Below are 24,292 nucleotides of genomic sequence, written 5' to 3' on the forward strand. Positions count from 1 at the left end.
GACCATCCTTCTTGTTATGAAGAAGAAGCCTTTCTACACAGATCCTGAGCTAACAGGGGGCCTGATTTTCAGGTACCTGAACCTCACACTGACTTCAGCTGGATTTGTGAACCCTCTACCCTTCTGAAAGTCAGGTCCTGAGCACTCAGCATTAGCCCTTGGGCACTCTGGACTTCTTTCAGGAGCACTCAGCAGCCTGCAGGATACCACCCTGGCATTAAGACTTAGATTAAACATGTAGGATTAAACATAAAGCAATTAACAGAGTCTGTCGGAATACTTACAGGATGTGCCACAATACACTGCTTCACATGTTTAAGGCCAGTGAACAGCTTAGTAGGCAAAAGCGTGGAAGTTGAGCTGCTTAGGATAACATCATTATTGACAATAAGATCTAACTGACCAAAAATTTTCTTTTTTAATTCTAGTTTCTCTGGCGTGCATTCCTGGAATAAAAAGTAGTAATAATAGCATTAGAAATCCTCCAGTTAATACTAGTTATCAATACATTTATTTATTTTTATATACTTTTGAAGCTTCCAAAGAGATCTAGGCAACCAGGCAAACAAACAACCTAAAATATGTATGCAAACAGATTTAGATGTACCCGCCAGCCATAATACTCTTCTCAGATCAACTCATCCACTTAGGACAGGCCTACATGAGGAAATTGACAAAGGAAATAATTCTTTTGCTATGGTAGGCCAATGTAACTTCCCCATGTTGATGCTCTATTCTGGAATAAAAGGGACTTTATTTCAGAACAATTACTATTCTTCAGCATAATTCTGCTGTAGCAATGCTGGTCAATCTCCCTATGTAGGCAAGCCATAAGTGAACAGATAGGCATTGCAGCATGCCTTAAAAGGTAGACGAACTCAGGATCTGTAGGACCAAGGACGATGAAGCACGTTTCAGAGATCAGGACCCTGCACTGGAAATGTCTGCCAGTGGCTCTGAAACATGCAAAGCTAGGGATTGTCATCTGAAGTGCCCCAGATGACTTCATCTGTGAAGGAGAGAAGAGGTCTCCAAACCTTAATGGGCACTGTAGGTCAAAATATTCAAAATAACTAGCTGGAAGTCAATGCAGTCTGTGGAGCACACGTACGAAACTTTACTAAATGGGTGGACAGCCATGTTCTTCACTGACTGAAGTTTTTAAATGGTCTCCTAGTACAACCCCATGCAGAGCATGCTGCAGTAAGCCAGTCTAGAAGTAACAAAGGCACAGAGGATAACTACAGTGAAGTCCATATCCAAGAGCAAAAGTTGCAACCTCTTTGCCAAGTGAAGATGGCAAAAAATAAAAACAAAACAAAACAAAAAACACACACAACTCTTTTCTACACGCTATGGTTGCTCTCTGGACACCCAACAGTAGGCAGGGTTCAGAATTTCTGTAACAAAAGGCAGGTCTAGCCCCTCAATAAAAGGGCAGATAACATTTCCATCATCTCCTGGGGTCAGAGCCCCAACCCACCCATCAGCATTACTCCCCTGTGTTACATTATGGAAAGAGATGGGGGAGTAGGCTTACACTTGGTTTATAAAACTTCAAATGGACTCTCTGTGGATGTTTGGGGTACGGAATTCCACCAGACTGAATACAAATAGGTAAAAAATCTTTTTTTTTTAAATCAGTTTGTGTGGAATTTTACTAAGCTTTAAGTTATAAAATGTCCATGACTCAGAAAGGATAAGTGAGGTCATTTAAGAATGGTAGATAGAGTCCATTGTAATAAATTCCATTATCAAAACAAAATGATACTTTGCTTGCAATTCCTGGATCAGTTAAGATAGCAAGTTGGTTAAATTTAAATAGTTTCTTTTAGCAAAGCCACAGATGAAGAGAACTCTGCAGATACTGTTCAAACTAATAAAAGAGTTGCACTGAATTGCTTTATTGTGAGAACTTATTGTGAGACTCTCTACCTGAAATACTATGCCTTCTTTCAGATCATATGATAATCAAAAGGGGAAAGCTCAAAACTGTAGGAAACCCAAACCAGCTATGATTATGTAAGGTTTCTGAATGGAACATTTGCTTGAAGTTTCTTGTATAGTGACACAATTGTATTCAATCTGTTGGACCAGTGGAATAAAGTTTCTGTCCTTGTGAAGGATGGAATTATTTTCTCAATCAGGGATCCTGACTTCCTGAAGAACAGAGAGAAAATTAAGCCCTAAACAGTCTATTAAGCTGGAACTTCACTTGCTGTCAGTTAGAAAACTTGGAGAAATCTGTAGCTATTCTGTTTACCTTCCGAAAAAGGAGATCAAATAATAAGTAGTTAAAATACAGTACTAAGCCTCTCATATGGTCTCTGGAATAGTCAGTGCAGTAAGGTTAGAGTCCATCTGAATGCATTTTAAGTGACACTGTATATACCTGTGCCTGCCCCCCCACCCCCCCACTTTTTTTGAGGCTATCATGCTTCTCTTTTGCTGCAAATAGTACACTCTTATTCCAGGGCTCTAATGCTTGAATAAGATCACTATAACCCAACTTTCAACTTAATTAAACCTTACAATAAACATATTTTGTAACAGCCTCACGAGAACATGCCAATTTGTTGGCTTTCAACAACAATGCCCTGGAGAGGCTGCACTGTACAAAAGTTTGTTTAATACCTTTTTGATTTTAACCAACTTCCGATGAAGTGAGCTGTAGCTCACGAAAGCTTATGCTCAAATAAATTGGTTAGTCTCTAAGGTGCCACAAGTACTCCTTTTCTTTTTGCGAATACAGACTAACACGGCTGTTACTCTGAAACCTTCCGAACAGTGCAAACTTTCCAGTGAATCTAAAACCACTCTGTGAATCTACAATATAAATTCAAACAATTCAGAGTAAATACATGTTCAAGCTGGAAACACTGACTCCACCTGCCAATTAAGAGCCTGATCCTGAGAGATCTGGCAACTCTAAAAGGGTAGCTGTACACTAGAATTTTTTACCTCAAGTTAATTTATTGCTATGCCTCAGCCTTGGGTAGAAGTACAAATGTTTGTAACCCAGAACAAAAGCCTCTAAAAACTTAGCTACCTCCAGTTAATTGGCAATCAATTAACTTGTGGTCAGAAAGCCTAGTGCAGACAAACCCAAAGACTTCAAGTAGATTGAATTATATTGTACAACTTTGCTACATTGTGCATTCAACAAACTTTTTAAAAGCCGTCTCTAGCCTTCATAATCTTAACTTACTGTACCTGCCAAGAGCAAATTCATAGGTACTATGTCAATGTCTGGTACTCTATAACAGCTAACAGTGTTTATTATTATTATTATTCATATGGTCTTCTGATACTAGTTCAATTCTTTGTAAGACAGACCAATCAGGACATTCTCTCAGATCCTCGTTTTTAGTCAAAACTACTAAACATACCGGTAGTTGTTTCAAAAACTCAATCAGTGTTTTTTTTGTGATTAAGTCCTAACGTTAAAGTACAGTAGCAATACATGACCGTTTGCTAAAATAAATGTTTCATGGCTGTTACAATATTTATGAGCCACTTTCATTAAAGATTTTCATGTTTAAATGTGAATGCCTATTCCAAAGTTGCTGTTTCTGCATGTGCATGCAAGTAATTATTATTTAGTATTTTCACTGCAGTATCATCTCATGGCCCCAGTCAGGGACCAGGGCTCCATTCTTATAGACACCAAACACATATATAAGAAGAAGTCCCTGCCTCAAAGAGCTTACAGTCTTGGCCTGGATCCTGCAGTGGTGCTCTGCATGGGCAAAGGGGTCTGACTCCACAGATCTCATTGCAGGATTGTGGCTATAGTAATCCTAAACACAATTTTCACTATTTGCTTGTCTGTACAGTTGGGTAATGTGCCCTATGGGGGTGTGATTTCTAAAGCACACTAATGAGTTGCACATTAATTGGTCTGTGAGGACTCTGCCAGTGTGCATTAAAGGTTCCCTGGACTGCTTTCAGAAGCATGTTAGGGAACCTTCAGTGTGCACCCGCAGCGTCTACACTGACCAATTAATGTGCAATACATTAGTGAGCTTTAGAAATTACATCTCACAGTGCACATTGCTGCCTATTTTTCTCTTGCATGGGGTTGAGCAACTCTTATGTAATGGAGAGTCTCAGCTTCTAGCCTCAAGGAGCTGTTTGTTTTTTCTTAAATGAAAAACCTGTGGGGTGTGGGGGGAGCTCTGAAAAGAAAAGCACAAATCAACATGGCATAATGGCACCTGAGGTCTTCCCTTAACCACTGGCTCACTCTTCCGCTTTTCAGCATATAAAGCCTGATTTCAAGAAATGCTGAGCACTCACAGAAAGTCCCATTGACTTTTACTGGAGTGATGGGTGCTCAGCACTTCTAAAAATCAAGCCCATAATGTCTTTCCTGTGGCCATGGGAGTAACTGCTGAACCAAGGAAGCTGTGACAAAGAAATCCTGATCACTTTCTGATGATTACAAAGTGTACTCTGGTTATGTGAAGTTAGCTCGAGGTTTCCCTATACTACAGACCCTGGCAGGATGATTTCTCATACATATACTTTACAGCAGATCATTAATCTCTCTGACTACTGCAGCACTACTGTGACAGGAGCTATGTCCAGTCTAGCCCTCAGCTAGTGGGACAGTTGTTGAGATGCAGCAGTGAATGAAAGGATTAAAACACAAGAAGAAACCTTACGGTTCTGAGACGGACTCAGTAAACCCCAGCAGAGAAATAAAGTGATAAGTCTAATCACTTTTTCTAAATACTTTCATCTTCTTTCATAGATAAAATCCACTCAGAAAAACAGTGTGAAAAGATAAACAGAGAATTCAAGCATAGTTATTGCATTATCATCCAACTACTGAAATAGTTAAGAAAGCCACCTGGATTTAAAAACAAAAGGCCTGATAAGCGTAAACCTACATAAAGAATATGGAGGCAGCTTATCAGTGTATTGATAGGCACCACCAAATATTTGGAAAAGTTATTTGGAAATTTAGTCAAGAATCCCTTGAAATTCTCTCATTGTGTCACTTAGCTATAAAGCTGGTGGCCACAGTAAGTTAAAGATAATGTTGTAAGACTGCAGCATATCTTTACTAGAAAAGTGATTCCTGTAGAAAGCAGGCCACTCTGGAAAGAAATAAGGTGCACACTCCAAAGTTACTGTCAAGAAATAGTCCAAGCTTAGCTCTATGCAAACTGAACATTATAACTTATGAGCAAATTCTAGTTTTCTTCCAAAATTAGCATTTAAGATTTTGCGGGGGGGGTGGGGGGGGAAGGACGTACATTTGTAAGTGGCAGTACAGGAGTACATCCATATTTTGGCTAACCCCTCCAATAGGAAGGATGCATGTGTAAGAGCTGAAATACATGATGAGAAACTGCAGAACCCATACATTCATTATCAAGTGGGTCAGAAAGGTACTGACAAAAGTGGATTCAACAGTACAACAAACAGACAGTACAGGTAGTACATATGTAGAATCCCCTCTTTGCACACACAGTTTCATACATTCCAGTGAGGAAAACAAGAGACTAAGATCCATGCAACCAAGCTATGGAGTCCCGATTAGTTAATGTGCTTACTAGAAAAGGGGAGAATAAGCAGAAATTTGGTTAGGCTACACATCAGGAAACAGGATGTTCACTGAAACAGAAACCATAATTCCACGGCTGCTGAGCCGTGCTACAGGCTACGCCCAGCACGAGTTCACCAGAATGCTGAAGAGGTGTAGTCTATGATCAAAGCCACACGCACCTCAGAGATTTGTGTCTGTATGGCACTGGAGACCTGCATGATCAGTCATAATAAGTGAACCACACAACAGCGGACCAGTGAAACTGTGCAAGGTACAATAAGACTAACAAAGGGTGTGATTCAGCGCCCCCTGAAACTAATGAAGAGGCTCCTCATTGACTTCAATGGGCCTTGAATGAGTCCCAAAGCAACACACAGTGGGCATGCATACTGGGTAAATGAACGAAGGTAAACTGTGGTAAACCTGGCATATTCATTTTGATAGTGGTATGATCACCAAAAACTCATATTCCCTAAAAAGCTGTTTCACGTCAGAAAGTTTTACATATAGTTTACTGATCTTGTCTGAAGAAGTTTTAAGTAAAATAGTTTTAAAATATTAGGTCATCCAACTTCAAAGTCTTTTACTTATGATTCTTGGTTCTGCTAGCTCAGGCCTCTGCTGCAGGATTGGGACCTATATCGTACTTTTCTTCTCGAAGTCCAAAAATGTAAATTAGAGCTAGGGAACAGGTGGCCATTTTTCTTGCATTCTATATCATATCCTGATGTGCAGTTTTCTCAGTGAACAATAATTATCTGCCTGAAGCTAGCAATTCACACACTGAAATCCTAGAATTTTAAGATTATTCTTACACCAGTGTTTACTGTCTACAAAAAAAAAATTAAATGGTTAGTGTATAAGAAGGATTACAAAATGAAAGTTAGTGGTGCATTTAGACTGCAAAGTTTTGTTTTGCTGGTTGTTTTAAAGCAGCTTCTGGAACAAGCAGAGAAACAAAATTGTTATTTGTAGTTATTACAGCCAAGATGAAAGCACCAATTTTGTTTCCAATCCTAAATTATTGTTATATGTGCCCATTCCTTTTGCAAAAAATATCATGAATAAAACTGTAAAAAAAAAGTATTGTTGGCAAATGTAGTTTTCACTGTCATTCTAATAAACAGTTAAATGATAGATACACCAAAATATATCTAATAACTTAAATAAAGAGAAGAGCACTTCCAAAGATTTACACTTATTTAACAAATCAGTTAAAACTTTCAGCATTGTGAAAATGGCAATACCTTTGAATTTTTCCACTGATACACTTTTGGGATGGTTTTGTTTTTAATTAAAAAACTGCAGATAAATTTATTTGCATGCATTTTATTAAATCTCCAGGACATAGAAGATACTTCAGAAGTGATTGATCTAAATAAAAAATTGTAGAAAGCTTGCCAAGACCGTAGAATACACCACCACAGACAAGTTGATAGAAATCAGACAGTGGCTTCTGACTCCACAGAATGCCAAGCACACATTTTCCCACACTTCACTGTACACCTGTTAGCAGCTGCATCATCTTCCTGCTGAGTAACTGTGTTTGTTCCACAATTGTGTTTTGTTTTCTATACGATGCACAATGTGAAAGGGCTGTATACATGTAAGGTAAATAAACTGCTGCATGTCATGTCTGATAAGTTTTGACACTTGTCTATGTACTGACTATTTTAAAGAGTTTTAAGCATTTTACTAAGATTAATATTTTGTATCCCTGCCATCTCTATAGCCAGATGCCTTGGTTACTCTGGACCAGATTCATTGCAAGAGGAGAGGCAACTTATGTCTGCTTCAGCCTTGAGGGCTGTCCGATCTCTTGCCCTTGCTGTTGTGGATCCCAAGGGCTATTGCAGTATGTAGTGTTGCTGGACCACAGGACTGCCCTGACTACTCCCCCCCATAAAATCTAGAATGCCCCATATAGGAGCATTCCCAGGAGGGCAGGATGGCCCCTATGCACTGATTAAGACAGTGCAATAGGGCTGTAGTACAGGGATGAATTCTCCTGCATTAATCAATCAGCCTATACAGGTCTCAGAGAGAGACACATAGACACAGAGACAGAGAGAGAGAATGAATGCATTATAAAATTTAAAAAACCTTAAAAATGATTTTAAAAAATGACTTTTGTACAGCTACAATTAAAAAAACAGCATATAAAAAGTCCAATATCTCAAGACATTCCAGGCCCAGAAGCAAGTGCTGCATATTGCACTGGACGCTAGTATTCTCATTTCCATTGCCTTAAAGCTCCCATTTCTAACCCTTCAGCATTGTGAGATAATAGACTTTAAACTTCAGGATTGAATATTGCCTGCCCTGGCTATCAGGCCCATATCACATGTCAGGGGGTCGGGACAGTGGAATATGTAGGGAAAGAAGGAAATATTTTTCTGTCACTTTGTCAAAAATAAAATAAATAAAGTAACTCCAAAGTAGCTGTTGGAAGCAACTCAGACATTTGTAACGTTGGAAGCAGTCTCAATGGAGATGGATCTGTGTGTTCCAAAGTGCATTATAAATATATGCCATTGCAGTTTATCTCATAGATATCATCTCCACATATGCGGTATAATGCACACATGCAGCTATCTTAGTGAAACTTTTGTTTGGGAATATATTATGGATTCACAGATTTTCATGCCAACAGGAACCATCATGATTATGTAGTCTGAGCTGCTGCATAACAGGCCACAGAATTTCAGGACCGGATGCCACTGTGCCATACCAGGGTACAATTCAGACTAACGAGTAGCCGTGCCATCCCTGCCCTGTAACAGGGGTTTCACTTTACAATGCCTTGCTGCTGTAGCATCAGCCTGGACTGTTCACAAACAGCCTCCAGACTCTAAGTCACTCCCAACTTTGTCTGTGTGTGCTGCAGCCAACTGGCCACACCTTGATTCTTACCAGCCTTAAAGCCTACCACAGGGTGACCCCAACACACTCTCAATTCCAGATTTTCCCCAGAAACATATATCCTGTACTGCCCAGCCCTCTCCTGGACAGTACAAATACACTAAGTCCATTATTCCTTTAACAGAATAATATGCACACAACTTGTTATCCCAAATGGAGTAACCCAGACACTTCAGCTTGAACACATTGGATAGGATAAAACAATAAAACAAGTTTATTAAATACAAAGAGATACATTTTAAGTAGGGCTGTCAATTAATTGCAGTTAACTCATGCAATTAGCTCAGAAAAATTTATCGTGATTAATCGCACTGTTAAACAATAGAATACCAATTGAAACTTCAGCCAGTCACTCAGACAAACAAGTTTGGTTATAATTTGCAGGAGATAATGCTGCCCGCTTCTTGTTTCAATGACACCTGAAAGTGAAAACAGGCATTCACATGGCACTGTTGTAGTGGGCGTTGCAAGATATTTACATGCCAGATGCACTAAAAATTCATATCCCTTCATGCTTGAACCACCATTCCAGAGGCCATGCAATCATGCTGATGATGGGTTCTGCTCGATAACGATCCAAAGCAGTGCAGACTGATGCATGTTCATTTTCATCATCTGAGTCAGATGCCACCAGCAGAAGGTTGATTTTCTTTTTTGGTCGTTCGGGTTTCTGCATCTGAGTGTTTCTCTTTTAAGACTACTGAAACCATGCTCCACAGCTTGTCCCTCTCAGATTTTGGAAGACACTTCAGATTTTTAAACGTTGGGTGGAGTGCTGTGGCTATTTTTAGAAATCTCACATTGGTACCTTCTTTGTGTTCTGTCAAATCTGCAGTGAAAGTGTTCTTAAAACGAACATGTGCTGGGTCATCATCCAAGACTGCTATAACATGAAATCTATGCAAAATGTGGGTAAAACAGAACAGGAGACATACAATTCTCTCACAATGAGTTCAGTCACAAATGTATTAACCCATTATTTTTTTAACGAGCATCATCAACATGGAAGCATGACCTCTGGAATGGTGGCCGAAGCATGAAGGGACATACGAATGTTTAGCATCTGGCACAAATCCCTTGCAACCCAGCTACAAAAGTGCCATGCGAACACATGTTCTCACTTCCAGCTGACATTTTAAATAAGAAGCAGGCAGCATTATCTCCCATAAATGTAAACAAATTTGTTTGTCTTAGCAATTGGCTGAACAAGAAGTAGGACTGAGTGGACTTGTAGGCTCTAAAGGTTTACATTGTTTTGTTTTTGAGTGCAGTTATGTAACAAAAAAATCTACATTTGTAAATTACAATTTCACAATTGAGAGATTGTGCTATAATACTTGTATGAGGTGAACTGAAAAATACTATTTCTTTTATCATTTTTACAGTGCAAATATTTGTAATAACAAATAATAATACAAAGTGAGCACTGTACACTTGGTATTCTGTATTGTAATAGAAATCAATATGCTTGAAAATGTAAAAAAAATCCAAAAATATTTAATCAATTTCAATTGGTATTCTATTGTTTATCATTGCGATTAATTGCAATTAATTTTTTCATTTCAATGAATTTTTTTGAGTTAATCGCATAAGTTAACTGTGATTAATCGACAGCCCTAGTTACTTTTTTTTATTATACAGGTATTATAAAGCATCCATTGAAGTGTTGGCCAATCTAGTTGGTTTTTTTAATATAATGACTAACTCCTAACTCAGTTACTGCAAGTCTTCTCAAGGCTAAAGAAACAAAAACAACTCCTCAGATATCCAAAACGCTTTAGCTCATACTAATGTGAAATTTGATGCTTGCTAAATACACTGGCTCTTAAAATGACAGAAAAATCTCTACCCGTATGATACTGTACGGATAACCACTCACTCAGTAAGGTGAAACCCAGAATCTTGAAAGAAACATTTTGTACTTTTCTACAGTTCAGAAAACAAATAAGCTATCAGTATTCTAGTTCCTTCAATTTCAGATTACTGCACTTGAAACCTACTGCATGCTGTTCAGAGCAAGTAACTGCCTTACAAGTGTCTGTTCAACTATACTCAATATAAAATATAAGAAAGGGTACATGGACACTAATTTTCAGAACTACATTACTTAACTAACCTCCCCCGTCTTCCACTTCTATGTTGTACCCTTTAATAGAGTCTATTAACTAGACAGCTGAAGTACTTTACATATGTATATCAGAGACAAGGTGGGCTAGGTATCTTTTATTTGGACCTTTTATTCTGTTGGTGAAAGAGACAGGCTTTCGAGCCTTTAATATCCTGGGACCAACACGGTTACAATATTGCAAACATATATAACAGACAGAGAGATCCAGCAGGGAAATCTTCTAGAGGATTTTAGGTTGTATTTATCTATTTTGGGTGGGGGAATCTTGGAAGAGAGGAGATGATGCAATTCCACAGCCCGAAAATGCTGAGGCTGCTGTCAAAATGGCATACCAGACTGAAATCTGCAAACGATTTGATGTTCTAGCCCTTGCAGATGAAAGCCTTGAACACAAGCAAATAAACAATTTGTAGGACAGTTTCCAGTCTTCTGTTATGGCTGTCACCAACAAAGTGCTGGGAAAACGGCATCTCAGACCCAAATATCAATGGATCGGTCAACAGACTCTGGATATCATAGAAAAATGATGTATGACTTGCTTAAAGGACCAACCAAGAATACCAACTCTTCAGTACCTTGCATAACACAGCTTTAAAACAGGACAGTAAGATGTTTTGGGCAAAGAAGACTCAGTTGATGAAAGCTGCATCTGCCAGAAACAACTACAGCACTGTCTAATAAAGAACAGCACAACTTAAAAGCCAGTCCATGAAACAAACTTTTGCTTGTCAAAGATGGATGTGGTAACATACTGAACCCCAGGGCAGAACGTCTGAGTAGATGGAAAGAAAACTTTCACGAGCTTCTTAACCACCACATCCGCGCTGCAGATCTGCAGCTGCAGGAGCACCTGAGAGTCCAGTGACTGCCTTTCCACGTAACATAAAGGATGTCCCTGTCAAGGAGGTTCAAAGCGCAGCCTGTAAACTCAAGAATGGCCATGCTGCCAGTATTTCTCTTATAGCTGCTAAGCCGATCAAGCGTGAAAGGGATTCCATATTGGAGTGGCTGACTCACATTAGCAACAAAGTACGGATTCATGAGAAACTACTTGTAACAGAGACCTGGCTCCTCCCCTACCCAGTTTGCTGCAGAAACTTCACAGACTCCACCAGGGGTGATCTTAGTGACACTTTATTTCTATTTCTCTTCACCAATATCACCACAGTCCCCCCTGCTCCTTCCTATTTACAATCTTTGCTGAGCTTTAGGCCCTCTCAGCAGGACCTGAGGGGAACAGAAGTCTCCCAACTCTGAGGCTTCTGTATGGCTAGGCTCAGCTAGCTCTATTCCTCCCTCTCTCCCCTCTCCACTTTCTTCCTGTGTCTCTTTTATCAGCCCTGGGATGATGGGGCCAATTGAGTTCTTACCCCACCTAGCCCACCAGCCTGATTAGATCATTACTCCCAAACAGCGTCTCCTGAATCAGAGTGCAGGCTCACCTACTCACTCCCTGCATTCTATCACATGACCGGACGACTGGTGCTGGGGGATTATTCTCCCACTTTGGAAAGGGAAAGGCGATGCTCTGATGCGTTCCCATCAACACAGCATCACTTCGCTTTCCATTCCAAGCAAACTGTTCATGCTGGTTCTTCTTGAACATGCTACGCCTGCCAAAAGCAATCTACGCCATCTACAACAAACCAGGTTTATGCCTGGATGATCAACCACAGCACAGATTTTTTCAATAATTTGTGTAACAGTAAAAGTCCAAGGGTTTTGTCCCAGGAAAGATGAGGTGTCTATAGTCTTTATTGATTTAAAAGCTGCCTTTCCCTCTGTTGATCATCGCTCCCTTTGGCACTACCTGCATGGCAAACTCCTTAATCTTCCTGAGAAATGCACTGCCACAGCGAGAGCTGTGTCTTCTTCGGTCTAGGATGTCCAACTGGTTTGAGTGCAATAGAAGTGTCTGTCAATGGCGTGTGGCTGCCCCTGATCTGTTCAACACCATTACTGACTGAACGACGGAAGCCATCACTAGCGGCATACGTTAAGCTCTGAGGCTTTTTCTGCAACCATATTAGGAGATCAGCAGTCATGAGCCCAGAAGCAGGAAGACACATCCTCACATTCCATCTAAATTACATTAGAATAATACAATATCGGGCTGTTAAGAAGGAGATCCTGTCCTAACAGTACCTATCACCATCAGATAAAGACAAAGATCTTAAGATGTTTAAAGAAAACTTTGTTTGACAGCATTCTGTCTAGCAAGGAGTCACCTATCAACAGTTGTGGGTGTAAAATCTGTACCTCGTTACTGTTTTGCTTTTATAGAATTATAGGACTGGCAAGGACCTTGAGAGGTCATCTAATCCAGTCCCCTGGCCTCATGGCAGGACTAAGTATTATCTAGACCATCCCTGACAGTTGTTTGTCTAACCTGCTCTTAAAAACCTCCAGCACCTCCTTAGGCAAATTATTCCAGCGCTTAACCAACCTGACAGTTAGGAAGTTTTCCCTAATGTCCAACCTGAACGTCCCTTGCTGCAATTTAAGCCAATTGCTTCTTATCCTATCCTCAAAGGTTAAGAAGAACAATTTTTCTCCCTCGTCCTTGTAACAACCTTTTATGTACTTTAAAACTGTTATGTCCCCTCTGAGTCTTCTCTTTTCCAGACTAAACAAACCCAGTTTTTTCAATCTTCCCTCATACATCATGTTATCTAGACCTTTAATCATTTTTGTTGCAAGAGACACAAAAAACGTAGCGTGGCCACTTTTTACAAATTTGTGTACAGTGAAGGGTGCAGACTGACAACCAAGACAAAAGAAATAACATGCTCTAGTGCAGAGATTCTTAAGTTCTGGCAGAAAGTGAATAAGATGAATTCAAATAATTTTTCACTTTTAGCCAACTACTATAAGGTTCTAAATGATCAAACTTTGATAATGGGTTATAACAGAGCTTAGCTAGCAAATATTATTATGAGGCCTGATAAGGCGTCAGGATTTTAAGTCTCATATTAGCTGCATGACAATTTTTTTTTCAAATAAAAAAGAGTTAAGCAGATAAATGAAGATATATATAGGTTTAAAGTTTACTGCTTCGGTGTGTATTTAACAGTGTGCCCCCAACCGAACACCACAAAATATTGCAATAACCTTTGTTTGCTAGAAATGGAAAAGTCCTCAACTCACCTGAATGAACATAGCACCCTCTACTGCTGTCTTTAAGTCAGTACAGCCACTAATGAGAGAGAATTGCTTCTCTGCACTCAGAGTTCCTTTCAGCATTCCTGACTTTTCCAGCTCCTTCATTTCTTTGCTAGTGAAAACACAGAATACACATATAAATTTGTTACACCGCAGGCTCTTTTTACCAGCTGGCAACCATATCTAGCCATCCTTTGAAAACTGTATTTTTGTTATTTTGCAATGTCACTTTATGAGTTTGATAAGTTTAAGTGCATGGTTAACAGTTAATGCTTCCCAGTTGGAGGAGAGAAAGAGTTAAGGAGCGCACAGGTGAAATCACTGGGGAGGGAGGGGTGAAAAGTACTGACCCCCTACACACAACTTTTTATTACCCTACTTATGTCCTCCTCAATATGGCTCTAGGATCATTCTTGGTTCCATCAATTTTTTAAATAATCAAATAATTGTGATCCTGCACCATTGAAATCAATGAACTTTGCTATTCCCTTTAATGTAAAGAGGATCAGGCCCTTACTGTGGTTGCACTGGTGGTAAGAGTGACAGTCAATAAATGGTCCATCCTGAAATGGGCCTGTATCACCAAGCCGACTACACATAAAGTGTCTGTATTTTAGGACAGATCAATTTCTACAGAAAGAGGGAACATACTTTGATTGCATTAATGGACTGTAGAGCATCAAGCACTATTTTATGAAAGTGGAGGTCTGTACTATTTTAAACCTAATATTTCATATGTTTATAACATGAAGTTAACTATGGTTTGTTTTAGAACTTAGTATATGGTCATAGCCTGGAAAGAAGGCGTTTTCTATTTAACCTTTGCTTTCTTAGGGGGGAAAAAGCCACTGTTAGAGGAATCTCCTACTCTCATATATGTTAGAAATACTTTTTATGTTTTTAAATGCAATTTTGTGGGGCTTGTCCCTATGCTGTCCCTTATGTAACTTCTCCAAATCAATTATCTGAGCCACTACCCTGTCTTCCTTCAAATGTGTTTTTTAAGATTAATCTCTATTGTAATAAGAAAAGGAGTACTTGTGGCACCTTAGAGACTAACAAATTTATTTGAGCATAAGCTTTCGTGAGCTACAGCTCACTTCATCGGATGCATTCAGTGGAAAATACAGTGGGGAGATTTATATACATAGAGAACATGAAACAATGGGTGTTACCATAAACACTGTAACTTAACTCACTTAAGATGAGCTATTACCAGCAGGAGAGTGGGGGGGGGTGGGAACCTTTTGTAGTGATAATCAAGGTGGACCATTTCCAGCAGTAGACAAGAACGTCTGAGGAACAGTGCAGGGAGGGGGGAGAATAAACATGGGGAAATAGTTTTACTTTGTGTAAAACCCATCCACTCCCAGTCTCTATTCAAGCCTAAGTTAATTGTATCCAGTTTGCAAATTAATTCCAATTCAGCAGTCTCTTGTTGGAGTCTGTTTTTGAAGTTTTTTTGTTGAAGAATTGCAACTTTTAGGTCTGTAATCGAGTGACCAGAGAGATTGAAGTGTTCTCCGACTGGTTTTTGAATGTTACAATTCTTGACGTCTGATTTGTGTCCATTTACTCTTTTACGTAGAGACTGTCCAGTTTGACCAATGTACATGGCAGAGGGGCATTGCTGGCACATGATGGCATATATCACATTGGTAGATGTGCAGGTGAACGAGCCTCTGATAGTGTGGCTGATGTGATTAGGCCCTATGATGGTGTCCCCTGCATAGATATGTGGACACAGTTGGCAATGGGCTTTGTTGAAAGGATAGGTTCCTGGGTTAGTGGTTCTGTTGTGTGGTGGCTGGTGAGTATTTGTTTCAGGTTGGGGGGCTGTCTGTAAGCAAGTACTGGCCGGTCTCCCAAGTTCTGTGAGAGTGATGGGTCGTCCTTCAGGATAGGTAGTAGATCCTTGATGATGCGTTGGAGAGGTTTTAGTTGGGGGCTGAAGGTGATGGTTAGTGGCGTTCTGTTATTTTCTTTGTTGGGCCTGTCCTGTAGTAGGTGACTTCTAGGTACTCTGCTGGCTCTGTCAATCTGTTTCTTCACTTCAGCAGGTGGGTATTGTAGTTGTAAGAATGCTTGATAGAGATCTGGTAGGTGTTTGTCTCTGTCTGAGGGGTTGGAGCAAATGCGGTTGTACCGTAGAGCTTGGCTGTAGACAATGGATCGTGTGGTGTGGTCTGGGTGAAAGCTGGAGGCATGTAGGTAGGAATAGTGGTCAGTAAGTTTCCGGTATAGGGCTGGAGAAAATGCCTTATAGCAAGAGGCTTAAAGCGCTCAATCAGTTTAGCTTATTGAAAAGAGAATTGAGAGGTGACTTGATTTCAAGGTGTAAGTACCTTCACAAGGAGAAAATACTGGGTACAATAAGGTTCTTGATTATAATGAAGAAAGACATAAAAAGAACCAATGACTGCAAATTAACACATCTAGGAAGAAGGAACAGAGGTCATACCTACTGCATTTGGGGGATCTGTCCTGGAAGGCAATGACACTGAAAAGGTTTTAAGGGGCATAGTGGCAAACAACTCAACATGAAATGCCAGTATGATGATGTTGCAAGTAGGGTTAACGTGATCCTTGGATATATAAACAGGGGAGTAAGAACAGGGAGGTGTACAGTATCTTTAATCTTTGTACAGTATTGATAAGACTGTGTAGAGTTATGGTGCTCATATTTTTAAAAGAATATTGAAAAATTGAAGAGGTAGCAGGGAAAAGTCATACAAGTGATTGGAGGGCTGGAGAAAATGCCTTATAGTGAGAGGTTTAAAGTGCTCAATCTGCTTAGCTTAAAGAGAACTGAGAGGTGACTTGATTTCAAGGTGTAAGTACATTCACAAGAAGAAAATACTGGGTACCATAAGGTTCTTGATTATAGTGAAGAAAGACATAAAAAGAACCAATGACTGGAAGCCAGGGTGGATAAAAATCAATTATTTAAATAAAAAAAAATCAGATTTTTTTAAATTTAAATCAGATTTTTTTGATAAAATGCTTTTTGAGGAAAAAACCTATCTAAAAATAGTTTTAATTAAGGTACATTATAGCTCAAAGATATCTCATCATGGAATAGGGATTATAAATTCTAATGCTATAGTATAAGACAATATATTCATGTAATGTTTAAGAAAAGTTTTGTAAATGAGTTCCAATAGTTCATGGATTAGGGACTCAATCTTATGGGTTAATCTTTCTATCTACCCAATGGGACTCAATGCTCAGTCTAGAAGATACCATCAGAGATGCTTAGTCTTGCAGTTTTCAAACTGTGGATTTGTGTTTCCAGAGATAACATGCTTGTTAACAGCAAAAATGTTTTAAAATAAAATAATAAATAAATAATATATAGAGGTAACAGACCTCAACCCTATTGTCCCTCTGCAAATTTGCATGCATAGAGTCAATCCCTTACCTCTCTCTAAAAGCGCAAAGTTTCAAAAAGTTCAATGAATAGAAGATTGTTGGGGGCGGAATAGATCTGGAGATAAATGTGAGAAGGGAGGGACAGGCAGTAAAAACAAAAGTGAAACTGTTTGAGCAGCATATTTCAGAAGTCTTGGGGTCTTTCTGAGTGTAGCCTTCATTGATTTGAGATCTACCATACCATTCTCTCACTAGAAGGGAAAACCCATAATGGCAGCAGGCTGTAAAAGAGACCCAGTTTGGGAATATTTTAATGAAGTTCCTCTACCTGTGGGTAAGACAGGCAGGCGTGCAAAATTCAAACAGTGCAACAAAGAAATGCAAGGCCTGGTTGCCCGAATGAAACAACATCATGAGAAGTGATGAGTTGCATCCGAGAGTGCTGAAGGAATTGGCGGCTGTGATTGCAGAGCCACTGGCCATTATCTTTGAAAACTCGTGGCAAACCGGGGAAGTCCCGGATGACTGGAAAAAGGCTAATGTAGTGCCAATCTTTAAAAAAGGGAAGAAGGAAGATCCTGGGAACTACAGGCCAGTCAGCCTCACCTCAGTCCCTGGAAAAATCATGGAGCAGGTCCTCAAAGAATCAATCCTGAAGCACTTGCATGAGAGGAAAGTGATCAGGAACAGCCAGCATGGATTCACCAAGGGAAGGTCATGCCTGACTAATCTAATCGCCTTTTATGATGAGATTACTGGTTCTGTGGATGAAGGGAAAGCAGTGGATGTATTGTTTCTTGACTTTAGCAAAGCTTTTGACACGGTCTCCCATAGTATTCTTGTCAGCAAGTTAAGGAAGTATGGGCTGGATGAATGCACTATAAGGTGGGTAGAAAGCTGGCTAAATTGTCGGGCTCAACGGGTAGTGATCAATGGCTCCATGTCTAGTTGGCAGCCGGTATCAAGTGGAGTGCCCCAAGGGTCGGTCCTGGGGCCGGTTTTATTCAATATCTTCATAAATGATCTGGAGGATGGTGTGGATTGCACTCTCAGCAAATTTGCGGATGATACTAAACTGGGAGGAGTGGTAGATACGCTGGAGGGGAGGGATAGGATACAGAAGGACCTAGACCAATTGGAAGATTGGGCCAAAAGGAATCTGATGAGGTTCAATAAGGATAAGTGCAGGGTCCTGCACTTAGGACGGAAGAACCCAATGCACAGCTACAGACTAGGGACCGAATGGCTAGGCAGCAGTTCTGCAGAAAAGGACCTAGGGGTGACAGTGGACGAGAAGCTGGATATGAGTCAGCAGTGTGCCCTTGTTGCCAAGAAGGCCAATGGCATTTTGGGATGTATAAGTAGGGGCATAGCGAGCAGATCGAGGGACGTGATCGTTCCCCTCTATTCGACATTGGTGAGGTCTCATCTGGAGTACTGTGTCCAGTTTTGGGCCCCACACTTCAAGAAGGATGTGGATAAATTGGAGAGAGTCCAGCGAAGGGCAACAAAAATGATTAGGGGACTGGAACACATGAGTTATGAGGAGAGGCTGAGGGAGCTGGGATTGTTTAGCCTGCAGAAGAGAAGAATGAGGGGGGATTTGATAGCTGCTTTCAACTACCTGAAAGGGGGTTCCAAAGAGGATGGCTCTAGACTGTTCTCAATGGTAGCAGATGACAGAACGAGGAGTAATGGTCTCAAGTTGCAGTGGGGGAGGTTTAGATTGGATATTAGGAAAAACTTTTTCACTAAGAGGGTGGTGAAACACTGGAATGCGTTACCTAGGGAGGTGGTAGAATCTCCTTCCTTAGAGGTTTTTAAGGTCAGGCTTGACAAAGCCCTGGCTGGGATGATTTAACTGGGAATTGGTCCTGCTTTGAGCAGGGGGTTGGACTAGATGACCTTCTGGGGTCCCTTCCAACCCTGATATTCTATGATTCTATGATTCTAAGTGTTCCTTCTTAGGAGGAAGCTGCGCTGAACATGATGAAAGGAACGTGTCTGAACATGCAGGATCTTCAGGTTGGTAAACTTTATTTCATACTTCTTTCTTAAGGACTGTCCTTCTTCCTTCTGGACTGTTCTTGAATTCTCATGTTTGAGCAAAAAAATATAGTTGTTACTCTATGGTACTATCATTTTAGATGCAGTTGTGATAAATAATAAATGGCTGAAACAGGCAGATCTTTTTTTACAATTTCACCTTTAAAGTAGTACCGAGTGTCAGTGAATGCAATGAGTAATACTAAATGAGCAGTATGGTAATAATAATTAAATAACTGCATTGATTTATTTTGTTTTGGAGAATCCATCCTCAACATACAGGATTCTGAAGACTATCCACCTTCAAGATCACAATCATTTTCTATAGTTTCAGAGTTATCTGCCAATGACAGTGTTTCAGTCACATCATGTATGTCACAGAGGCACAGTATATCACCTGTAGCAAAAAGAAAAAAAAAATCTCCATCATCCAGAAACAACCATAGATAAGTTTGTGATAAGAACCAGCAGATTACAAAAAGAGGTTAATGATGAAAAAATTGCCTGGTTTGTTCGTGCAACAAACTCTCCTTTCCGTATGATTGAGAACTCACACTTCATTAGCATGCTTCAGTCATTAAGACCAGGATACAGTCCACCCAACAGAGGAGATGTTGCAGGCAAATTGCTGGATAAAGTGTATGAAAGAGAAACTGAGCAGTGTGCAAAAGGTCTAGAGGGTAAATTGTTAACCTGAGTCTTGATGGGTGGAGCAAGGTCCACAATGATCCTGTTGTATGTGCTTGTGTGACAACAGAAGAAGGGAATGTCTTCCTTACAGAAACAATTGATACATCAGGAGATGTACACACAGCAGAATACTTACAAGAAGTAGCAGTAAAAGCTATAACAAACTGTGAAAAAAAATTCAAATGTCTAGTATGCAGGTTGGTCACAGACAATGCTGCAAATGTATCCAAGAAGAGAAAAAAATTTAGAAGAGAGAGTGAAGAGACTCCCAAGCTAATAACACACAGTTGCAGTGCTCATTTGATGCACCTCCTAGCCAAAGATTTCAGTGTTCCAGAAATAAAGACTAATGTTGTTGAAATTGCAAAATACAGTAACTCCTCACCTAACGTCCTCGCACTTAACGTTATTTCAAAGTTAAGTCGCTGCTCCATTAGGGAACATGCTCGTTTAAAGTTGTGCAATGCTCCCTTATAACGTCGTTTGGCTGCCTGCTCTGTCCACTGCTTGTAGGATTCTGTGGAAGAGCAGCGACTTTACAAGGGAGCATTGCACAAGTTCCTCCTCCCCCTCCCTTCCAGTGCTTCCCTGGCACCAAACAGCTATTTGACGGTGCTGAGGACTTTCTGGGAGGGAGGGAGAGAGTGGGGAAAGCGCTGTGTCTCCACTCCTCCCCATCCCTCCCAGAAAGTCCTAAGTGCCGCCAAACAGCTGTTTGGCAGCAGGGAGGTGCTAGGAGGGAGGTGCTAGGAGGGAGGGGGAGAAGCAGGGATGTGGCGTGCTCCGGGGAAGAGGTGGAGTAGGGGTGGGAAGAGGTGGGCCTGGAGTGGAGCAGTGATGGGAAGAGGTGGGCCTGGAGCATCCCGTGGCAAAGTCAGCGCCTGTTTTTCTGGGGGGAAGCTGCCGCTGCTGCTGCACAAGGTGCTTCCTAGCGTCCTTGCCTGCCTCATTGTCTGCAGTGGGCTGTGTCTGTGTGGGGTAAGCCAGGGGCACCTCTCAACCACAGTACAGTACAGTACCGTACAGTATATAATGCCTTTTGTCTGCCCCCAAAAAATTTCCTTGGAACCTAACCCCCCCACATTTACATTAAATTTTATGGGAAAATTGGATTCATTTCACTTCATTTCACTTAAAGTTGCATTTTTCAGGAACATAACTACAACATTAAGAGAGGAGTCACTATACTTCCGTAACAACCACTTTGCAGCAGCTGCTCTGAAAAAAGTGGGCGGAACCAAGCTAACTCTCCCACAAGACATGCGATGGACCTCGGCAGTGGACTGTTTTGAGCACTACATCAAGAACTGGCCTAATCTGATAACAGTTTGTGAACAAAATCATGAAAAAATAGATGGCACCATCACAAAGTTCTCAACAATGGGCTTAAGAGAAATGTTGAACACATGCTTAGTATGCTGAAGCCTATTTCTGTAGCCTTGAACAAAACGCAGGGAAATAGCTGTTTTATTGCTCATGCTGTTGAAATTTGGAATGAACTGAGTGGGATCTTAAAGAGAAATATGCAATGACAGAGTTAAATTACAAGCATTAAAAAAACAAATGGGACAAGCACTATCGCCAGCTCATTTTCTTGCAAATATTCTCAATACTCGGTACCAGGGTCAAACCTTAACTGCTGAAGAAGAGGAGTTGGTTATGACATGGACATCCAGTAATCATCCCTCCATAATGCCAACTATAATAAACTTCAGAGCTAAGGGTGAACCATTCAAGAAATATATGTTTGCTGATGATGTTTTAAAGAAAGTCACACCAGTGAACTGGTAGAAGTCATACTTAAGCACTTGGATTCAGAGACTGTTGAAGTGATAATCTCACTTTTAACATCAGTAGTTTCTTCTGCCGGTGTAGAAAGAATATTTTCTTTGGACTAATTCATTCCAAATTGAGAAATCGCTTGGGACCTGAAAAAGCAGGTCCAGATTATGAACAAACAGGAAAATGGAGGTGAAGATGACTGAGTTAGCTGCAGAAGCCAATATTTGAAGTTTCTCATGTTGACCTGGCTGACACAGTCAATTTAATTATATTTTTTTAAATATTTCATTTAACTATTTTAGTTAAAAACAATTTTAACAAAAACAAACCTGATTTTAAAAAACTTGAATGTTTAACTAAATTCAAAAATTCATATGCTTGTTTTGTTAAAATATTATATGTTTCCTGTTGAAGAAAAACATCCAGAATACATAACATTGTTGTTTTAGTTACATAAAACAATTTAAATGTCTGTCTGGTGATGTTCTCCTCCTAAGACAGCATGGCAAGAAAATCCTCCAACTATTAACCTGCTGAATTGGAGATAGTTCACCTCCCAATGACTTCATAAATATCTGCCTTTATTACCTTTGGTAAATGAAATAACTAAACAATCAGTAATTTTCTGATATAGCTGTAAAACTAATCTGAAAAGTTTTCAAAATAAATCACTTAAAAATCGATAGCGTATACCTTCTAAAAATGAAACCTACATCTATTTCTGAGTTGTGAAGAATATGTATAAAGGTTATAACAATCAATAAGAATGCACTTTTATGTAGAAATCCATGATTAAATAGAGTCTTCCTGACTAGTGATTTAAATCATGATTTAAATCAATTTGATTTAAATCAAATCCACCCTGCTGGAAGCTGAAGTCAGACAAATTCAAATTAAAAATAAGACATTTTTAACAGTGAGGATGATTAACCATTGGAACAAGCTACCAAGAGAAAGTCTTCTCATTACGTATCAAAGAGAAACCCCTCAAAACGCCTGATTTTTCTACATCTATATAGAACACAAATTGCTGAAAATAAACCTTGAAAAATAAAGTTAATAAACCCTAAAGAAGCCCTAGTTATGGACTTTAACTCCAAATGTCCTCAATGGATTATAAAGAAGGTGGAATTTTTATTATACTGGAAAGAACAAGTGAGGCTAATCATTGCTTGGAACATGCAAGATGTCAGCATGTACTCTGGCTCATGATTCTTAAAAAAAACTTTTTCCTCTTGACTTGGCCTTTGCTTTAAATAGAGTTTACATTTTTTTTTTTTGTAAGTAACTCTGGGTAAGTTTTACTGTGCTGTAGAGTCAACAATGTCAACAAAAACAAAAAGAAAATGAATCAATGACACAATGATCTTTAACTTCCAATCTAAGAAGTGCAAGCCTGGGTGAACAGCCAGAGATATTGCATTCCTATTCTCTCTTGAGCATCTGTACTGAAAAAAAAAATCTAATTATTCATTCTTTGTTAGGGGAATGAAACCAGAAGTCTGAAATGAAAACAAAATTTCTGGGGTCAGTTTGGCTTGCAACTCCCTGCAGTTGCTTAAATCCATAATCGGCATTAGAATTTACATTTTAGTATAAGCACATTTTTAACCTTCTGCTGAGACTTTTATTCTATTCATAAATTCTTGCCTGTTTTGATTGAAAATGCATCTACAATATTGAGAGTTCACCATAAGTATGAAAGAAAATGGAAGTGACTGACCTGTAATTGGAGATTTTTCAAGATGTGTTGTTCCTATCTATATTCCACAAGTGGGTAAACATGTGCTCCTTGAGGCTGAGATTTGTGAAAGTAATGTCTGTTGGTCCATGCAGGTACAGTTGTTCTCCTCGTGCTCCAAACTGAGGGCACAAATGGCAGAGCAGACTGACACCTTTCCAGTTCCTTCTCTTACCGTGAATCAGATGGGATCCGAAGCAGAGGGGAAGGAGGACAGGTAAAGATGGTCTCTTTGGGTGTAGAAATGTTTCTAAGGAGGACTCAGGCCGATAGAGGAGGAGACTGTGGATAGGGCAGAGTGAAAATATCCTCTGGTGAGGTAAAGCTTTCAGTCCCTCCCGGAGTCTGAGGAGTCCCTGAGGTGGGAACCAATTAATCAGGGGTGTCCTCTGGTCTGGTACTCAGAGGATCCCACAGGGAATGTGCTGGATCTGTCAAATGGGGGTCCAGCATAGTGTTTCCAGACCGGACCAGTGGGTGCTGATCTTTCTGTCTTTGAACAGTGCCAGAACCAGCACTGATACATCTTCTTCCTTTGAGCCTTTCCTTCTTGTATGGAAGGTATGTGCAGGCCTAATTCCTTAGGACCTCTGCTCAAGGACTCACCCAATTTGGATCAAGATGGGAAGGGAATCCTTTTCTTAGAGGCAGATCTGAATGAGAATCTGTCCTTATGCTATGGTCATGTCCCCAGCTCTCATGTGAGGGTTTCTTAGGCTTAAGTGTTTTGCCTCTACTCTGGAGCTTATGCTCAGAGGAGCACTGCTCACAGTCTATACGGGGGGGATCTCCTCGGCCTTGATCCAACTGGGGCCTCATGGCCTGATCCACAAGCTGTTAGTGTCCCTCATAAGACTAAGGAGGGTCGGAAGCCACAGGTGCTGCACTTGGG

The 24,292-nt window shown here is 40.1% G+C and overlaps 1 protein-coding gene across 2 annotated transcripts in view; it reads right to left on the minus strand.

Annotated features, from left to right (window-relative positions):
* Positions 1-24,292, minus strand: part of CRYL1 (crystallin lambda 1) — an 83,236-nt gene that overhangs the window by 36,672 nt on the left and 22,272 nt on the right. For both annotated transcript variants that reach the window (XM_084642992.1, XM_084642991.1), the window contains exons 3-4: positions 13,755-13,881; positions 285-446 (exon numbers count right to left, since the gene is read on the minus strand). In XM_084642992.1, coding sequence (XP_084499118.1) covers positions 285-446; positions 13,755-13,881 — 289 coding nt within the window. The remainder of the gene's footprint in view (positions 1-284; positions 447-13,754; positions 13,882-24,292) is intronic.

Source organism: Lepidochelys olivacea (genome assembly GCF_965140295.1).
Source record: "Lepidochelys olivacea isolate rLepOli2 genome assembly, chromosome: 1".
Lineage (NCBI taxonomy): Eukaryota > Metazoa > Chordata > Testudines > Cheloniidae > Lepidochelys > Lepidochelys olivacea.